The sequence below is a fragment of the Lepus europaeus genome, chromosome 4 (assembly GCF_033115175.1).
Source record: "Lepus europaeus isolate LE1 chromosome 4, mLepTim1.pri, whole genome shotgun sequence".
NCBI lineage: Eukaryota > Metazoa > Chordata > Mammalia > Lagomorpha > Leporidae > Lepus > Lepus europaeus.
Genome location: NC_084830.1, coordinates 75,008,369 through 75,030,151, shown reverse-complemented (window position 1 = coordinate 75,030,151; position 21,783 = coordinate 75,008,369). Strand labels below are relative to the sequence as shown.

General features: G+C 38.8%; 1 protein-coding gene across 1 annotated transcript in view; it reads left to right on the top strand.

The window, feature by feature from the left end:
- The window catches only part of PREX2 (phosphatidylinositol-3,4,5-trisphosphate dependent Rac exchange factor 2), a 338,025-nt gene that overhangs the window by 163,592 nt on the left and 152,650 nt on the right, over positions 1–21,783 (top strand). The window contains exons 23-25 of the mRNA XM_062188384.1: positions 2,470–2,631; positions 13,370–13,592; positions 14,141–14,348. Of these exons, the coding sequence (XP_062044368.1) occupies positions 2,470–2,631; positions 13,370–13,592; positions 14,141–14,348 (593 nt within the window). The remainder of the gene's footprint in view (positions 1–2,469; positions 2,632–13,369; positions 13,593–14,140; positions 14,349–21,783) is intronic.

Sequence of the window (21,783 nt, the reverse complement as noted above, 5' to 3'; positions counted from 1 at the left end):
GACGTCCTAAACAACACTCTGGCCTCAAATTATCTATCTTTAAAATATTTTTACATTCTGAAAGTTCAGTTTGATAAATCCCACCTTTATGATGGCATTGTACGCCTTTATTTATCTCTTGATTAAAATATATGTTTTCCGCGATAATGCTACTACAGCTATGATGCGATGGAGCCAGAAGCAACATGGGATTCTTAGCCTTACCTGGCCTAGACCATCAGTGCCCTCAAGGAGAGGCAGCGTAATGTGTGAAGCACACTTCTCCCCCAGCCATCAGCAGAAGAGCCCTAAGCCTTCCCTTAACGTAGTTTTCCTTCTGTCTTGCCTGACAAGCTTTGGCTCCCACTTGTCTTCACCCTCACCCTGTTCCCTTGCTTCCAAGCAAACAAGCAAGCAGGGGATGTGTTTTGATTCTCTCTCTCTCTCTCTCTCTCTCTCTGTCAAACACACACACACACACACACCTCTGGGTAAAATTTGGCAAACATGGAGAAGTTTTAAATAATGATTTATTCATCCTAATCAGATTACATGGAAGTAAATACTGTATTTTGACATACTTCTATTGTTTGAACATTAAGGCATAGCTATTGTTTTTGCTTCAATTTTCTATCAGTTTGAAGTTTTTTCAAAAACCTAAATGACCTTTCTTTGCCCTGCTTCAGTGTAACACAAAGTCTTGTCCCACCTGCTTTTAGGTTACAGGAAGAAGCTGGAGTGTAGAGTGTTCCTTTTGTTCTCCTCACACTTACTAAACAAATGGTACTGTAATGCTGTCCATCCTAAATGAGGAATACATCTTTGAAAAATACCAAATTCTGCCTTAACAAATGGGAAACAAGGCAACTTAAGTTGGTTCTCATAGTGAGTACATTGTAGTCAACCAGTGTCATTCTGGTGACTGGGTAACTAACAAAGCAGTTTCTGCCTTTGAACACAACAAAGGCTTTCACATCCTTAAAAAGAAACAAACTAATGAACTCAATTTATGGCTTAAAATTGGATACTGATTTACAATGAATTTCAAATAAAGGACATTAAGAAAACAAACAAAAATGTATGTTTTCAAAATGTAATGCCTTCCCACACACATAATAAAAGTTTGGGACCAGGTAGTTACAATTATTATACCTCATTTTCTTGCTATTTCAGATTTGCAAAATCATATCAATTTTTAAAGATTTATTTATTCATTTGAAAGGGAGAGAGAGAGAGAGAGAGAGAGAGAGAGAGAGATTTTCCATCCAATAGTTTAATCCCCAGATGGCTGCAGCTATTCCAAGTGGAAGCCAGGAGCGTGGAACTCCATCTGGGAGTGGAAGGGGCCCAAGTAACTGGGCCATCTTCTGTTGCTTCCCAGGTGCGTTAGCAGGGAGCTGGATCAGAAGCATACCCAGCCAGGACTTGAATCTGTATTTCAATAAGGGATGCTGGCATCCTAAGTGGCAGTTTAATCCACTATAGCACTGTGCCATCCCTACATGGATTATTCTATATGTGACAAACTGTATAAGTTAGTACTGCAAATATCCATTTCTATTTTGCATGTGAGAAAGTCAAAGAAATTAAGACGTTTGGCCAAGATCCCATGGCTAATGATAAAGTCAGCCATGAGTTCTAGACTGCTGGTTAAAAAAACACTCATATTCCATTTTCAACATAACAGGGAAACAGGTAGTGAGGAAGCTCAAATAAACATAACTTCTGTACATTCTGTGACTCACAGGATACTGTAAAAGTATAATTAAAGATACAACCAATCCTTGTGGTCTCTGAACAACCACTGATGCTACCCATAAAGATATCACATAATTAACTTTTAGTTCATTGGAAATTCTCAGTGATACATTTTATACTAATTGCCCACCCCCAGTACACACTGCCTTACCATTGATTCAGATGATCAATGAAACTTACTAATTGAAAACATCAGGTGGTTGCTTTTATCTGAACTTTTGTCAGCTGGAGCTCAGACCTTCCAAGTCATTTGTACTTTATCAATATAACTTCATTTATCAATTTGCTCAGCAAGCATTTGTTAAATGCACTCTCTATGCTGTGCTCTCTGGAACAAGCAAGAATGCTGTTGATTTTCCTTTTTCTTTCTTTTCTTCTTCTTTTTTTTTTATTCCACTACTAAATTAAGAGAAAATATTCTGAGTCACATCAACTGAAATATAAGAGATATATTCCCTTATCACAGTTTATTGATTTGTCCAGCAGGGAGTCTTTGAAATCCACTCACTCCCCAAGCAAGCTTTTATAGCCAGCAGACAGCACAACTTCAGATTGCAAACAGACAAGTCAAATCATTTCAACAACTGTGTCTCCATGAGCACGGTAACTCTGGGAAGCTACTAAGAGCAAAGCAGTCATGAAATTCACCTGTGTTGTTAACTTATGAAAAATTTATGTGGCTACTGTTGATGGTTTTATTCCATGTGTGTGGATGTCTGTTTATCACTATAGATTCTTGAAGCCCTGGCAAAGAGTGATGATCATTTTGTACAAAACTGCAGCAGCCTTAATTCTCTCAATGAAGTGATTCCCACTGACCTTCAGAGCAAATTCAATGCCATTTGCAGTGAAAGAATTGAGCATATATGTCAGAGAATATCCAGCTATAAAAAGGTAAGGATTTTATAAATAAATGTAATTATCATTAAAATTTTATTTAAATGTCAAGTGTAAATCAATTCTTGGTGTTTTATACTTATCAGTATTTGTGATCCACTATTTTTTAAAATGATAATATGTATATAACTACCTAACTCTCTTGGTCCATTTTCTGATGCTATAACAAAATATTCAAAATCAGGTAAACAATAAAAGTTAACTTAAGTCACACATCTGGAGACTGGAAAGCCCAATATCCAGATGAGAGAACCTGATGAGGGTTTTCCTAAAGACAGATTTATTTATTTATGTATGTATAAGGCAGAGAGAGAGAGGGAGAGTGAGAGCGAGAGCGAGAGCAAGAGACAGATCCTCCATCCATTGATTCACTCCCCAAATGGCCAAGATCTGGGGCTGAGCCAGGTTGAAGCCTGGAGCCAGGAACTTCATCATGGCTTCCACATGGGTGACAGAACTCAAGCCACCACCCACTCATCATCCCAGCACATTATCAGGGAGCTGGATCAGAAAGGTGGGAAAGCTCAGAGTTTCATGCAGGCGACCTAATTCTGAGGTCAAATTTTAAATTACACTATAGCTCTTCTTTTCTTTTCCTCCCAATAAAAGGAATAAAAGCCCTCAGTCAGAAAGTGCATGGCCCGTGATGGTTTTAAGTTGATTGATTAGTTCATTCATGTGACATAAGCATTGTTTAGGATACTAGGAATTCGAATGGGGGAGTTGGCAGAGAAATAACTAAACGCCTACAAAGGGGAAAAATCAAGTATTAAAAAACATTATGGAGAATTCCTAATAGGGAGATATGTTAGAAGTGCCTGCAGTACACTTGAGACTGGGTGGCAAGAGAAAACCTTTTTGAGAAAGGTTGTATCTAAATGACAAATTAAACTTTCCATTTGAATTGGAGGATCATTATCTAGGTAGAAAGAACAGCTGGCTGTGGTGGCCAGGAAGAGAGTGGCCAGACTTCAGAGTGTAGAGGCTTAGGCATGAGCCAGTCAGAAAGAGCTGTGGGAGCGTTGCACATGCTAGAAGTTTGGGTAGAGTTTGGATTTCATTGTTGTATTGATAAAAACCAGTCGGGGACTGAAGTTCCCATTGGTGAAGTAACTTGCCCAAAGGCACACAGCTGGGGACAACAGTGGAATTTGAACTTTGTGGGCTTTTTTCTTTTAATTTTTCCTTCTTTATTTTTCAGAGAAAGAGAACAGAGGAAAAAATTTTTCCATCCAGTGGTTCACTCTCTAAATGCCTACAACAGCCGGGACTGGGTCAGGCCAAAGCCAGGAGTCTGGAATTCCAGACGAGTTTCCCCACATGGTGGCAGGGACCTGAGTTCTTTTTTTTTTTTTTTTTAATTAATTTATTTATTTGAAAGTCAGATTTAGGCAGAGAGGGGAAGAAAGAGGGAGAGAGAAAGAGAATCTGCCATCCACTGATTAACTCTCCAGATGGCTACAATGGCTCAGAGCTCAGTGAGGCCAAAACCAGGAGCTAGGAGCTTCTTCTAGGTCTCCCACTTTTGTGGTAGGGACCCAAGCACTTGGGCCATCTTCCACTGCTTTTCTCAGGCCATTTAGCACATTTAGCAGGGATCTTGGTGGAGCAGCTGGGACTTGAACTGGCACCCATATGGGATGCTGGTGTTGCAGGTGGCAGCTTTACCCATTATGGCACAACACTGTGCTGGGACCCGAGTCCTTGAGCCATCCTCTGCTCCCTCCAAAGATGTGCATTAGCAGGAAGCTGGATCTGAAGTGCAGTAGCTGAGACTAAAACCAGGCAATGTGGTATGAGATACTGGAAATTCATTACTTAATTTGCTATATCAAATGCCCACCTATGAACGTTGCATTCTTTATTTTTTTTCAGTTGTGATTTTTTTTTTAAACCTACAGTTGATGCTGTGTTACACAGGCTATGTGCCAAACCATATGGTTTTGACTACAAGGGCAGTAGAAGTTCTATAAAGGAAAAATTATTGTGGATTGAATAGTCAGTGAATGGTAGCTCCTATGAGTTGGGAAGACTTGTCATTGAGTAGAGGAAAAGATACAGTGTTTGAAATAAAGAGAGCTGTCATAAGAAAAGGCAGAGATGGAGAAAAGAGATTGATCTCATCGATGAAACATTGGCATCCTACCTGGACTAGAAAGAAGGATGTGAGTTGTATGCAATTAAAAAATAAAACCAACAAAATCGAATTTTTCCAGTAGTATTTTGGAACATCATAATAATCAGGTTTATGTATAGGAAAATCATCTTGGCAGGAGTATAGAGAAAGTATTAGTGAGGAAAGAGTCACAATTAGGGATAGTAAGTGGTGTTATTATTATTATTATTATTATTTACCTTCCAGGATGCAAATTGATGATTTGAAATAATGTAAAAATGTTAGAGAATGGGGAGGAAAAGATCAGGTTAAAGAAGGAGGCAAAACACATTCAGGTTCATGATGACTTGGCTGTGGCTCATGAAGAATGTGTCACTCTCTGGTTTCTAACAAACCTAACTAAGCCTTGCAATAAACTGAGACTGTGTGTTGTGAGGGATTTGAAGCCTATAGTAGAGAATTTTCCCCCAAACGGTGGACAGTCTCAGACATACCATTCTGTAGGTGAGAAGTATGTCCCATGGTCTCCTAAGTAATTAGGATCCTGGAAGCTTTTAAAGCAGTGAAGGACATGCACATTAGCAGTGATGTTAGGTGATACAATAATATCTGCATTAAAGAAAACTCTTAGATACATTACTGTTTGGGTTCCAAAACAGCCGTGTACAGCATTCCTCATTATTCTGCATCTTACTCGGGAAGGTTAGAACTTGCTGAAGTTCATGTAGTAGGTAAGCAATAGACTAGGTATCAACTTTATGGAATGATTTCTCCTTTACTTTTATTTTTCATTTAGAAATTAAGAGAAGCCTGGGGCCCAAGTGCTTTAAAGATACCGTTGTGTTCATTCCATTTGATCATAAACATACTTAAATAGTTGGCAAGAAAATATTTCAGGGATCTTATCTGTTTGAATAAGCTGTAGAAAAACCTATGGGGGCCGGTGCTGTGGCATAGCGGGTGAAGCCGCCGCCTGCGGTGCCAGCATATGGGTGCCAGTTCGAGTTCTGGCTGCTACACTTCTAATCCAGCTCTCTGCTGTGGCCTAGGAGAGCGGTGAAGGATGGCCCAAGTCCTTGGGCCCCTGCACCCACATGGGAGACCCAGGGGGAAGCTCCTGGCTCCTGGCTTTGGATCGGCACAGCTCCAGCTGCTGCAGCCAACTGGGGGGTGAAACAGCATATGGAAGACCTCTCTCTGCCTTTTTTTCTCTCTCTGTGTAACTCTGACTTTCAAATAAATAACTAAATCTTAAAAAAAAAAGAAACCTATGATGCAAGTCCCAATAAGACATATAAGGTTAACTCAATATATGTATCAAATGCATGTCAATGGAAATAATAGTACTTATGAATATAGATTTTAATTTCCATATATTGATTTTTAAACTCTTATTAGCAACACTAATAATAGGGTTCTGTTTCTTCTAAATGAAGACTTAAACACTCTTTATGAAATAAAATGTATCCATAGAAACTAAAATCTCAGAATGGATTTGCTTTATTTTCATGCTACAAGTTTTAGGCTTTAAGAATAGAAACCAGCTTCTGTCTTGAATTTCTATAGCCAGGCTGCTGCAGTCATAATAGACTTCCTGGCAGGTTGTACATCCAGACTGCAGGTGTTTTCAGCACATGTGTGAGACAAGCGTGGGCCTTACTCAAGGCCTGAATGAATCCAAAGCAGGCATTTATTCTCTGTGGAATAGATGGTGTGGCTGATTCCACTGTGAAACGAAGCCCTGTTTGGAAGAACTCTCTTCCCCTAAGTTACCCTGGCAACCTTCTTTATTCTAGAGTTATTCTTCTGCTCTAGAATTTTCTCATAATTGGACTTTTTGGGTATTGGGGATATTTCCTATATGTAAATGTTTAATATGTATTCAAGGGAATATTTCCATTTACACAAAAACATTACATGTAGAAATTAGCAGACTTGTTTTGAACAATGCAAGTACCTTCACTTACTAATGGTAAAAATTCTAAAATAAATAAATAGATTGGAAAAATTGTGAATAAAATTCTTCCCCAGGTCCCCTTCTCCCAGGAGGATGGTCCAATACAAACCTTTTATAACTCCATGCCAAAGGTGCTTTATACTTAATTGGAGTGGGAGGCTGGCTGAAAAAGAATAGCTTACCTTTGTATTGTTTGACTTTTAGTCAGATGTATTGAAAACCTGAAGTTCCCTCTCAAAGAATTGTTTATTCTCACCAGTATACAAATATGCATTAAAAGCCCATATTTCCCTTGCTGTCCACACCCTCTCTCCGCACCTGTCTTGTTTCTTTGATCCCTCCCCTGAGCATCCCTGCTGTCTGTCCCCGCCTCACTTGCTCACCTGCCTCCTCAGCGTGCTCCAGCCGTGCTCTGGGGCCTGCCCCATAACTGAAGTTACATTTTGCCAAAGTCCATTCACTGCCCCTGCAGTATTCCTTACCTGAGGTGACCTGATGAAGTTGACCTTGAACCTCTCGTTAGCAGTTTCTGTGACACCACATTTGCCTGTTTCTTGTCCTTTCTATACAATGGTTCATTCCCGGTATTCTGTTCTAGTTGCTTTTTCTCTTTTCTGTCTCCGTTGTCCATCCCTTGGTAGGCCCATTCAGACTCCTGGGTCATGTGAACTTTCCAACTGCATGTAATGTGTAATTTAGACTCTATACACCCAGTTTCACGTTGCTCCTCGCCCCCAGGAGGTTGTCATATCTGCTGTTTTTTTCTGATCTCAGTATTATACCCATCCTTCATTGCTCAGTCTAAACACTTTGAGTTCATGCTTTCTTTTCTTAAAAAAAAATCTTATTTGAGGTATACAAATTTCATGTATTTCATATATACAGATTTGGTAACATAGTGATTCTTCCCACCCTACCCTCTCTCTTGCCCATAGCCCCTACACTTCCTTCTCCTTCCCCTTCTATTCCCATCCTTAATTTTTACAAAGATCTATTTTCAGCTTACGTTATACTCATAAGATTAATTGTACCCTAAGTAAAGAGTTCAAAACACAGTAGGAAGAAAAAAACTATTTGTCTCAACAGTAGAGACAAAGGCTGTAAATGATTATCGAATGTCAAAATGTGAGTTTCACTCCAATACATTACAATTTAGGTACTGTATTAGTTACCACAGACCCGGGAAAACATCGTATTTGCCTTTTGGGGGTTGCTTTATTTCACTAAGTATAATGGCTTCCAATTGAATCCATTTTGTTGCAAAAGACAGGATTTCATTCTTTTTTATGGCTGAGCAGTTCCTCCATAGGTATATATACCATAATTTCTTTATCTAGTCATCAACTGATGGACATCTGGGTTGTTTCCATATCTTAGCTATTGTGAATTGAATTCATTCTTCACCTCCATTTTCTCTCACCATTCTTTAGAGGGTCTCTACTGTCGAAATACACAGTCTTCACTGCCTCTGGCGCTGACAGCTCGGGCTCACCCACTGCCGGGTCTCTCCTATTGAAGGTGTTCTTCCTGCTCTCACCCTTGCTCACCCCTACACAGTTGCTTCTGAGGGACAATGCCTTTCAACCACAGTAAAAGCCACATCCTTCCAGTGGTCCCCAGGTCCTTTCAGGGGGTGCTTTCCTCCGCCCACTACCTGCCCCCCAGCACTGTCTGCCTTGGCCACTCTGGTCTTCCTGATGGTCCTCAAATGCACCAGCTTAGGGCTTTTGCACTGGCTGTTCCTCTGCCAGGAACGCTTCTTTTCTGGATATCCACATTCCTTACTCTCTCCTCCTTTAGGATTTTGCTGGAATATCAGATTTTCAGTTAGGCCTGCCCTGACTGCTCCAGGTAAAAGTCACAAACTCTTCTTCATTTCCTCTCTGAATCTCCTAACCCTCTTAGTCTGCTGTATTCTGTGTTCAGTTACATGTACCATCTTCTAATATTAGAGAATTGACTTACTATATGTACTATTTACCTTTTCCCTCATTAGAATGCAACCTCTCATAGGGCAGGAATCTTTACTGATGTTTCCCAAGGTGCCTCGGACAATGCCTGGTACATAAAGAGCCCTGTTATATAGGGTTGTCCTCTATATGCAGAAGCTCTGCAACTCTACATTCAGCCAGCAGCAGAACATATATATTTAGAAAAATAAGAATAATACAAATTAAAAAATCAATACAATATAACAACTATTTGCATAGCATTTACATTGTGTTAGGTGTAAGCAGTCTAGATAAGATTTAAAGTATATAAGAGGATATGCATGGATAATATGCAAATATTATGTCATGATATGTGAGGAACTTGAGCATCCTCAGGATTTAGTATCCATGGGAGTCCTGGAATCAATCCCCCTCTAATATCGAATGACAAATGTAATTGTTGGGCAGATAAGGAAAGGTGGTAATAAGTTTGGGTTATGTTGTCCATAATAGGTCTAAAGGCCTGCCCTTGCCAACTCAACTTTCCCCACAGCTTATATATTTATTTATTGAAAAATAGCAATTTTTATTTAGGGAAAGGAGCTGTTTTTTCATTTTTTTGTTCTGTTTTTTTTTAAACTTTTATTTAGTAAATATAAATTTCCAAAGTACAGTTTATGGATCACAATGGCTTTTTACCCCCTCATAACTTCCCTCCCACCCACACCCCTCCCATCTCCCGCTCCCTCTCCCATTCCATTCACATCAAGATTCATTTTTAATTATCTTTATATACAGAAGATCAATTTATTATATATTAAGTAAATATTTCATCGGTTTGCACCCACACAGAACATAAAGTGTAAAATACTGTTTGAGTACTAGTTATAGCATTACAAAACATTGGACAACACATTAAGGACAGAGATCCCACATGAGAAGTAAGTACATAGTGACTCCTGTTGTTGACTTAACAATTTGACACTCTTGTTTATGGCGTCAGTAATTTCCATAGGGTCTAGTCATGAGTTGCCAAGTCTATGGAAGTCTTAAATTCGCCGACTTCAATCTTATTTCGACAAGGTCATAGTCAAAGTGGAAGTTCTCTCCTCCCTTCAGAGAAAGTTACCTCCTTCTTTGATTGCCTGTTCTTTCCGGTGGGATCTCACTCACAGAGATCTTTCATTTAAGTATTTTTTTTTTTGCCAGAGTGTCTTGGCTTTCCATGCCTAAAATACTCTCATGGGCTCTTCAGCCAGATCCAAATGCCTTAAGGGCTGATTCTGAGGCCAGAGTGCTGTTTTTTATTTTTAAGAAACTTTTTCCAAAGCAGTTTAGTGAGCCCCATGTTTCATTTGATGTTGTTGAAAAACAGGTGGATGTTTTCAGGGCTAGTTACTACGATACAGTATAATCAGCATGTGTCTTCGTGCACGTACCATGGTCAGAGCACCAACTGCACTGTCTTTCTGTTAGGTTTGCATTTTAGAAAGGTCTAGCAGTTGTATAGTGGGACACACTTTCTGGGAATAGAGGTTTGATCTTCCAAATCTCTCCAGTGCATTGCCAGTACCTGTGCCTAAAGGGTCCCTCCCACTGGTTCCTCTTCTCATAGGAACAGCTGTCTGAGTGTTTTCATGTAACTTAGATTGTTACTGTAGCTGAACACCATGGATTGGTTCAGGTGGCTTCAGAAGATGTGACCATATCTGGTGAGGGTCTTCCTGCTGGGTAATGACATGGCAAAGGGTATCACATGGACAAAGAGAGCTTGCCAGAGAGAACTTTTTCTACCAACAAGTCTACTCCCTCAATAATGCATTAATCTATGAATAGATGAATTTATGAATCCTTGAATGGATAAATCCATTCATGAAGCCCCTTAGGAAAGTCCCCATCTCCAAATACCGTTGACATATGAATTTGGGAATTACATTTCCAACATCAGAAATTTGAGGGACACATTCAAACCTTAGCAGACAACCCAAGATGGATGAAGCACTGCTTTCCTCATGCCCTTCCTTCCCAAGAGAGGCTCTTGGCAGAGAAGGTTCCAGACACTTTCGCACAAACAGTGCACACCTCTTCCAAGTGTATGCGGAGGGGAGCACATTGTAGTCACAGGCATTTATTTGTCTTGAGCAGAGAGCTGTAGGAAACAGCTGGTCCCATTGGCAAGGGACTTCCCCCTTCTCTCCCTGATCATTTAAATAACACTTCATTACATTGCTCTGCTCACTTCTTTCTCCAGGTTTCTAATTATCTGGGTTATGTATATATTATATAGTTGTTACACACACAACCATGCACATACTACAAGTAGATGTAGATAGGTAATTGAGTATGTATTTATATATGTTATACATGTAACTGTAATCAGATACTTGTTGTCTATGCCAATAATATTACATTGTTTTTACCTGTGTCCTTACTAGACCATAAACTCCAGGAGAACAAGGGCTATATCTCCAGTATTTAGCACAAGGCCTGGAATAGAAGTCTTCTTTCCTATTTTTGAGTGTATGAGTAATTAGGTAAAGCAGAAGACGAAAAGCAAAGCATAAATTCCTATTAGAGTGGTTTCTGTGACTTAGTAACATTGATATCTGTACCTCTGTGTGTGCCATGGGAACCTCATCTAAGACTTATTTTGTAATAACAGTGGAAAAGAAGTGGCTGAAATTCTGATTCTGACCTCAAATTCTAGGTCTGTTTCATGTAAATCTCCAGGTCAAAGTTTCTTCATGTTATTACATGAAGGAGATAGACTTGGAATTCTCTAAATCCTTTGCTTTCTTTCAGGTTTAGCATGGTTTTATTATGCATTATTTTCTTTTTTTAAAATTTATTTTTATTTATTTGAAAGACAAAGTTACAGAGAGTGGTAGAGACAGAGAGAGAGAGAGAGGTCTTCCATCCACTGGTTCACTCCCCAGATGGCCTCAACGGCTGGAGCTGAGCCAATCTGAAGTCAGGAGCCAAGAGCTTCTTCTGGGTCTCCCACATGGGTACAGGGGCCCAAGCACTTGGGCCATCTTCTACTGCTTTCCCAGGCTATAGCAGAGAGCTGGATTGGAAGAGGAGTAGGTGGGACTAGAATTGGCACTCACATGGGATGCTGGCACTTTAGACCAGGACTTTATCCCGCTGCATCACAATACCAGCCCCACACATTATTTTTAAACTTGTTAGTAATTTTATTAATAATTCCCTGCATTTCAGCCTAGTTTTATTTAGATTCCTAAGTATGCTAGCACTTTTCTGAGCTACACAGCTTCTAACAAATTATTAGAAAGCATAGTTTAATGTACATATACATGTTATGAATGTATAAACATATATATATATATACATATATATATATAGTAAACCTGTATGAAACATATAAGCCCATAATCTACTGGTGAGCTTTTTAATGACAGGATATGATTTTAATATATACTTTTCAAGTTAATCCCAGGAAAGTTAAGCGATGATCAGTGTTAATCAAATTCTGTTCTTTTCAGTGGTCAACTTATAACTCTACTAGTAGGATAAATAGGTAGGGTCATGTTATATTTTTCTTTTCTTTTTTTTTTTTGACAAGCAGAGTGGACAGTGAGCGAGAGAGAATTAGAGAAAGGGCTTCTTTCCATTGGTTCACCCCCAAAGCAGGAAGATCATATAGAGATTCCTTAGTCCATATCCCTTATTTGATTCAGGCTAGCTAGTGGTGAGATGATTATATATAAGGAGGATTACAGTGTGCTATAACCTAGCTTGTACCCAGGGATATTGAACCTAGGCAAGGGCTCAGGGAAGGCCCCTTGATGATTTGATAGAATTTAAAGATGCATAGGAAAAAAAAAAAAGTCTGGCAATGAAGAAAGAACATTCTAAGCACCTTAGCAGCATGTCCAAAAGCCCAGAGTGAGTAGATAGTGTGTGTGAGAACTATGTGACAGTCAAAAGGAGCTCAGGAAGAGAGCTTGATATAATTAAATTAGGTAAGGATCAGACTTTGGATAGCTTTATAGACCATGGCAAGGAGTAGATGAATTTGAATGGAAGCCCACTGCAAGATTTCCATCACTGGAGTGGCCACTGTTGGAAGTTTCATAAATCATTCTGGTATCAATTTATTCTTAGTGGCATAAAAGTAGAGTGCACACCAATCTTCTGCTGATCTTGACCGCAGGATCTGCAGGGATTAGCTGCAAGCCTGGGGAGCACAGCCTGCCTTGCCAGGCTGGGTCAGCATTACTATAGTTTGCTGTCTGATCTGTTCACAGACTCCTGCTTGGCATCAGCTTTCTGGTGATGCTTAGAATTATCCTATCTTCTTCTGCCCTTGACCCAACCAGCACCTCATTCTGCTATCTTGCCTCACTTTAAAGATGTGATTCATATTCTGAGGACATCAGAATAGGAATTTATCTATCAGACTGTCTCAGCTGCTGGGAGCTTGTGAATTTGAGTCCCACTAAATTTCACTGGTCACTGTAATTCAGTTCTTTCAACTCCTAACTTGTAATTAGAATTTCAAAGGATTCATATGCTGCCTATGTTGCTTTGCTTTATTAAGAATGAGTTTTGAAGTAATAATTTAAATTCTTACAACTCAGTTTATTTCACTCATTGCTGTTGAAATGATTTGATTTTTTTTGTTGTTGTTATGGATGATGCAAGTGAAATCTCTGTGAGTTCTTACTTTGTGTTCAACTGCATTTTATTTCCTTTTTTAACGTGCAGTTTTCTCGTGTACTGAAGAATAGAGCATGGCCCACCTTCAAACAGGCCAAATCTAAAATCTCTCCACTGCACAGCAGTGATTTCTGCCCTACCAACTGTCACGTCAATGTGATGGAAGTTTCTTATCCCAAAACATCGACCTCGCTCGGGAGTGCGTTTGGTGTCCAGTTGGATAGTAGGAAGCATAACTCTCATGATAAAGAAAATAAATCTACTGAACAAGGTATGTAAGCTTTTGAGACTTCATCAGATCATAAAAAGTAATTTACACAGTCATGAGTATTCTAGAATCCTGAAGTTTGGTAGATCCTGCCACGTAAGCAAGCCTGAACTTTTACAAAGAGAGGATTGCTCATGCTAATCTTATGGATAATTATACCCAAGTGTATATAGAGTGAGAATAGAGTGTGACACTTTTAATATTCCCCTTGTAAGAAAGATGATTTCTCTTACCTTCCTTCCATATGTGATAGGCACAGCTCATCTTATTGTGAAAGTCACTACTCTGAAATGACCCTGTTACTGTGAGAAAAACAGTAAGAAGAGCAGCTGCGGGATGCATAATGTCATTCTGCTCCATTGGAGTGGGACAAGGAGTCAAACTGTAGCTTTTCATTTCAACACTCCACAAACTTGAATTCCTGAATTCAGTTCACCATTGGATTGGCATGTTAATTTATGTGAGCGTGGGCCACTCAGATGAAGTGGACCGTGTAGTTATTATAAGGTAAAGGTCATCAGTATTATTATGGGATGATTGTCATTCCTCAGGAAAGCTGAGCCCCATGGTGTACATTCAACACACCATCACCACTATGGCGGCCCCTTCGGGTCTGTCTCTGGGACAGCAAGATGGCCATGGTCTCCGCTATTTGTTAAAAGAAGAAGACTTAGAAACCCAGGATATCTACCAGAAACTGCTGAGCAAACTCCAGACAGCACTGAAAGAAGTGGAGATGTGTGTTTGTCAAATAGATGAGTAAGTATCTTGCACTGTACTTTTCAGCTTCCCTTATAAAGTATATGTAGAAAGTGTGACTTTTGAAAAATGTTTGACAAATTCTGTCACTCTCTATCTTCAGTTTTTGTAAATTTAGGACATTTATGGTGATAATATAGCTCTTAAAAATGATTTAAATTATAAATACATAGGTAGATATTTTAGCAAGCCTTTCATACCAGGGGAGAGAGTTACACAATTCCGTCATATACAAGAACACTAAGCCTCTGTGTGAAAATTTTAGGTTGAAATCTATGTTTTTAAAGGCACTAACTGTAGGCTGGCGCTGTGGCTTAACAGGCTAATCCTCCGCCTTGTGGCGCTGGCACACCGGGTTCTAGTCCCGGTCAGGGCGCCGGATTCTATCCCGGTTGCCCCTCTTCCAGGCCAGCTCTCTGCTATGGCCCGGGAGTGCAGTGGAGGATGGCCCAAGTGTTTGGGCCCTGCACCCGCATGGGAGACCAGGAGAAGCACCTGGCTCCTGGCTTCGGATCAGCGAGATCCGCTGGCCGCAGCAGCTATTGGAGGGTGAACCAACGGCAAAAAGGAAGACCTTTCTCTCTCTGTCTCTCTCTGTCACTATCCACTCTGCCTGTCAAAATAAATAAATAAGTAAATATTAAAAAAAAAGGCACTAGCTGTGGATTGGGATTTCCTTGTATCATTTACATGTCAGAGTACAAATGTACTCAAGAGATATTCATGAAACATACAAAGTATAATAAATGCTAAACATGCTTGTTTACTGAGTAAATGGAGAAGCATATATCTTTGGAGCTAATAATTTCTCCTGTTCTGATTGAATTAATGGCCTACTAAGCCATAACACAAATAACTGTGCCAGCAATTAGAAATTTTCAACCAAGAGAAGACAGAGGTAGTTAATGAGCACATTTCCAAAGAGATCAACTCTCATTCTTATTTAAGAATTTGACAGTTGGAGAATTGCCCGAGCTCTGTAGGATGATTTGTTGCATTGTGGCTTGTGGTTGGGCTTCTCATCTGGTCAAAGCCGCTCTATAGAGTCCAAACAGCATGAGATTTGGGGTAGCTCAGTCATTCATCTATAAAAGTGGATGAGGAATAATTAAATCAGGTTTGTGGTGAAAGTATACAAATAAATGTTAGTATAGTATCTCTGTTGGTGTGTTTGCTCATCTATTCAAGGAATGGAAATTATTGTGTATTCCTATAGCTGGTAGATTCTGAAAACACTGTATAAACACCACTACCCTGTTTTTAGTTTATGAAGTTACTGATTTAAATTGAAATCAAATGTGTGTTGTTTATACCACAGGTATTCTGTATTTCTATGAATAATTCAGGTTTATTTACTAATTTATTTGAAAGCCAGAGTTAGAGGGAGAGGGAGAGGCATAGAGAGAGAGAAAGAGAGAGAGAGAGAGATCTTCTATCTGCTGGTTCACTACTCAAATGGCTACTATGGCCTAAACTGGGCCTGTCCAAAGCCAGGAGCCAGGAAATTCTTCCTGGTTTCCCAAATGAGTGGTATTGTCCTAAGGACTTGAGCCAGCTTCCACTGCATTTCTAGACCATTAACAGGGAGCTGGATCTGAAGTAGAAAAGCCGGAACTTGACCTGTGCCCATATGGGATGCTGTCATTGCAGGTGGTAGCTTTACCAACTCTGCCACAATGCCTGCTCTGGATAAATAATTCACTTTTTTTTTTTTTAAGATTTATTTACTTATTTGAAAGGCAGAGTTATGGAGAGGCAGAGAGAGAGACAGAGAGAGGTCTTCAATCTGCCTGTTCACTTCCCAAATAGCCACTATAGCCAGAGCTGAGCTGATCCGAAGCGAGGAGCCAGGAGCTTCTTCTGGATCTCCCATGTGGATGCAGAGGCCCTAGGACTCGTACCATCTTTTACTGTTTTCCCATGCCATAGCAGAGTGCTGGAATGAAGTGGAGCAGCCAGGACTTGAATAGGTGCCCATAGGGATGCTGGCACTGCAGGTGGTGGCTTTACCCACTATGCCACAATGCCAATCCTGATAATTCAGTTTTGACAGAAATATTTAGGACATAATCCAAAGCTTTGTTGTAATTATACATCTAATTTTTTTTTAAATTTATTTGAAAGAACAACAGAGAGAGAGAGAGAGAAAGAGAAGAAAGATCTCCCATCTGTTGGTTCACTCCACAAATGGCTTCAACAGATGGTGCTGAGCCAGGCTAAAGCCAGGAGCCAAGAATTGCATATATGTTTTGGGTTGGTGGCAGAGGCCCAAGCACATGGGCCATCTACTGCTGCCTTCCCAGGCACATTAGCAGTGAGCTGGATTAGAACCAGAGCAGCCAGGACTTGAACTGGTGCTCTGATATGGGATGCTGGCATTAAAGTGGTGACCCAATCTGCTGGACCACAAGGCCAACCCCTAGACATTACATTAATGAAGTCATAATTAATATGGTGTCCTGCTTTACATATCTGTGAAATGTCTACATCCAAATCACTGTAACATTTTATCATATCAAATATTAAAATATCAAATAATATTAATATTAAATATTATATATTTAATATATCCCTATATATTAAATAAAATCAAATAATAAATTATTATATTGATAATAGAATATAATAATTTATTATATTGAAATACTTTCTATTTTTAAATATTTTATTTACTTGTTTTTTTAACTGTAGTAACATTTATTAATATTTACCAAGACTATGGTGCCGAATAGGTCACAGGGGCTCAGTTCTAAGGGAACAAGGGCTTGATATTAAACAGTGCTGCAGGGATGACCAAACCAGAATGGAACTAAAGGGACAGTACTTAAAAATGAACCCAAATTTACACTCAGAAGACCACAGTGCCCTGTGTTAACCCACTGAGAACATTAACTCTTGAAATGACTCTGGTAAGAGTCAGATCTTTCGGACACATCTAAGTGACCACTTCAGCATAGAAACTCATAAATAGGCTGTGGGAACTCCAAACAATCCTTATGCTGGAAGATGTCATAAGTTCAGGTGTCTTAGAAATGATGAGCCCAGCATCACACAAGTAATGAAAACCACAAATGTGTCCGATCAGTGTCAGGATGGTCCCAAGGTTGCATTTCTCAAATGGACAATATTTTTATTTATATAAGCTGAACGAATTTCATGTATTTCACACACACACACACACACACACACACACACACACACACACATATATATATATATATATATATATATATATATATATATATATATTTAGGAGCACAGTGATATCTACCACCCTACCTTTCCTCCTCCTTCCTTTTTTAATTTTCACAATTGCATTCTTTCAGTTTATTTTATAATCATAAGCTCAACCCTCTACTAAGTAAATAAATCAACAGATAGAAGGAAAAAAACCACTGTTCCTCAGCAGTAGAGAGAAGCACTGTAAACAATAATCAAATCTCTAAATGAAAGTTTCACTAATATACATTACTTTTTTTGTACTCTATTAGTTACTACAGATCACGGAAAACATTAGATATTTGTTTTTCTGGGACTGGCTTGTTTCACTAAGTATAATGGTTTCCAGTTTCATTCATTTTGTTGCAAAAGACAGGATTTAATTCTTTTTTTATAGCTGAATAGTATTCCATAGTGTATCTATCACATTTTCCTTATCTAGTCATTGGTTGATGGACATCTGAGTTGATTCAATATTTACTGTTAATATGTTATTTTTCTGGTTTTATGAGGCATTTAGAATTAATATCCTGGTTTCTCCCCTCTAACAAACTATTTTTAAAAATTAGTTAAAACCATTTTGTGTATTAAATTATGACTTTCCAATTTAGAGAGAAATTAAGCTGTTTGAGCTTATTATGAGAATATGAGACTCTTTAAGCAACTGAATGATATCTTAGTATTGTTGTAGAACCTTGCGATAGAAAGTTCATGTTTTAGGATATTAAATTTTGCTTTATTTAATAAATAAGAATTTCTTATATGAGAATACTTGAAAAAGCTCATAGAAAATGAAATTAAAATATGGGTTTATTTGGTGCAAAAATTTTGAAATCTCTGCATCTGAGTATGCAATGTTAATTTTTTTAAAAAGATTTTATTTATGTATTTGAAAGGCATAGGTACAGAGGTAGAGAGAGAGAGAGGGAGAGACAGAGACAGAGACAGAGAGAGGAGAGGTCTTCCATCCACTGGTTCACTCCCCAAATGGCCACAATGGCCACAGCTTGGCTGACCTGAAGCCAGGAGCCTGGAGCTTCCTCCAGGCTTTCCACATGGGTGCAGGGGCCCGAGAACTTGGGCCATCTCCACTGCCTTCCCAGGCCATAGCAAAGAGCTGGATCAGAAGAGTAGCAGCTGGGACTTGAACCGGTGCCCATATAAGATGCTGGCACTGCAGGCAGCAGTTTTACCTGCTATGCCATAGCTCTGGCCCTGCAGTGTTCTATTTTAGAAACCAGTTCTTTTCCTCTCAAGGTATTAGGAAATGTGTAGAAGAATCTTTATTAATAAGGCAGCCAAAAGTGATGTTGAATCATTGATTCTACCTCTCGAAGGAATTTTACCAGAACACCTGGACCAATCACCTATTCGCTGTTAGACCAAGAGTGATTGCCCAGCTTTTTAGCTGAGTGCCTTTGTTAGTGGCAGGATTGTTGATCTGCCTCTGCTGACACTGCGTGGAGACCAAGCCTATAATCCGCTGGTTGTCCATCACTGCTGGGCAGTCATCCAGGCTGTGTCTCTGGTAATTTATTGATTTTTTTTCTCCTTAAGTTCAAGTAAGGTAGGACTATTTTCAAGAAAAAAGTTTGAGCCAGTGACCTCCCTTTACTTGGTTAAAAATGCCTATATTGTAATCATTTGTTGCAGAAAGAGATGATTTTTTTTACATAACTAAAAATAATTAAAATGATTTTTTTCCCCACTGTCTTATTCTAAAACTTTTTTCTTTTTTTAAATTTTATTTCTGATACAAGTTTCACGTATTTCATATATAAAGATTTAGGAACATAGTGACACCCTCCCCAAACTCCCTCCCACCCAGGCTTCAACCCATCCTCCTCTTCCCTCTCACAGTCCCACTCTTAATTTTTACAAAAAATCTATTTTCACTTACTTAACGATCTTTCAGTAAACCCTACACTTAGTAAAAGAGTTCAACAAATAGTATGAAGGAAAGAAAACAAAACAAAACAAGAAAAAAAAAACAAAACTGGTCCTCAATGGAAGAGACAAGGGCTGTAAACAATCATTGAATCTTGAAATGTCTATTTCACTCTAATATGTTACATTTCAAGTACTCTATTAATTACTTCAGATCAGTTAAAACATATTATATCTGTCTTTTTGGGACTGGCTTATTTCACTATGTATAATGGTTTCCAGTTGCATTCATTTTGTTGTAAGACAGGATTTCTTTTTTTTTTTTTTTTTTTTTTACACCTGAGTAGTACTCCATACTGTGTGTGTGTGTGTGTGTGTGATAGTTTCTTTATCCAGTCAATAGTTGTTGTACATCTGAGTTGATTCTGCATCTTAGTATCTTAGCTATTGTAACTGTGCTGCAATGAACATGGGGGTACAGATAACTGTTTCATTTGCTGATTTCTTTTGGTTTGGGTAAATTCTCAGTACTGGCATGGCTGGATCATATTGTAAATCTATGTTCTGCTTTCTGAAGTATCTCCATATTGTCTTCCACAGTGGCTGAAGCAGTTTACATCCCCACCAACCGTGGACCAGGGTACCTTTTTCCCTACATCCTTGCTGGCATTTGTTGTTTGTTGATTTCTGTATGTGAGCCATTCTAACTGAACTGAGGTGAAACCTAAGCATTTCCCTGATGGCTAATGATCCTGAGCATTTTTTCAAGTGTCTGTTGGCCATTTGAATTTCCTCTCTTAAAAATTGCCTTTTCAAGTCCTTTGCCCCTTTCTTAACTGGTTTGTTTGTTTTGTTCTTGTTGAATTTCTTGAGCTCTTTATAGATTCTGGATGTGAAGCCTTTATCAGTTGCAAATTATTTCTCCCATTCTGTCAGTTGCCTCTTCACTTTCCTGAGTGTTTCTTTTGCAGTGCATCAGCTTCTGAGCTTGTTGTATGTAATTCCATTTGTTCATTTTGGCTGTGATTTCCTGTGCTTCTGGGTTTTTTTTCCAAGAAGTCTTTGCCAATGCCAATGTCTTGCAGAGTTCCACCACTGTTCTCTAGTACTTTGATTGTATTGGGTCATAGATTTAGGTCTTTAATCCATTTTGAGTGGATTTTTGTGGAAGATTTAAGGAGGTAGGGGTCTAGTCTCATACTTCTGCATGTGGAGATCCAATTTCCATAGCACCATTTGCAAAAGAAACTGTCTTTCCTCCAGGGATTGATTTTAGCTTTTTTGTCAAAGATAAGTGAGTTGTGGATGCATGCATTTATTTCTGGAGTTTCTATTCTGTTCCACCGGTCCACAAGTCTGTTTTTGTGCTAGTACCAGGCTGTTTTGATTATAACTGATCTGTAGTATGTGTTGAAATCAGGTATTCTGATGCCACCAGCTTTGTTTTTGTTGTATAAAATTGCTTTAGCTATTCAGGGTCTCTTGTGTTTCCAGGTGAATTTTAGCATCATTTTTCTAGATCTATGAAGAATGTCATTGGTATTTTGATTGGGATCACATTGAATCTGTAAATTGCCTTTGGTAGTATGGACATTTTGATGATATTGATTCTTCCCATCCATGTACATGGAACATTTTCCATTTTTAATGTCTTCTGTTTCTTTTTTAGTGTTTTATAATTTTCATCATAGAGATCTTTGACATCCTTGGTTAAATTTCTCCAAGGTATTTAATTCTTTTTGAAGCTATTATGAATGGGACTGATCTTTAAGTTCTTTCCCTGTCATGACCTTGTTTGTGTATACAAAAGCCATTTTTGTGTGTGTGTGTTAGTTTTATATCCTGCCACTTTACCAAACACTTTTATGAGTTCCAATAGTCTCTTAGTAAGGTCTTTTTGGATCCTCTATATATAGGATCAAGTCATCTGCATATAGAAATATTTTGAATTCCTCCTTTCCAAATTGTACCCCTTTGATTTCTTTTTCTTTCCTAATTACTCTGGCTAAAACTTCCAGGACTGTGGTGAATAGCAGTGTTAAGAATGGGCATCCTTGTACGGTTCTGGATCTTAGTGGCAAGGTTTCCAACTATTCCCTTATTCAATAAGGTACTGGCTGTGGGTTTATCATAAATTGCCTTGATTGCATTGAGGAAGGTTGTTTCTAAACAGAATTTGCTTGAGGTTTTCATCATGAAAGGATGTTGCATTGCATCAAATGCTTTCTCTGCATCTATTGAGATAACTAATGGTATTTGTTCTCCTTTTGTTAATGTGATATATCACGTATTGATTTGCAAATGTTGACCCATCCCTGCATACAAGGCT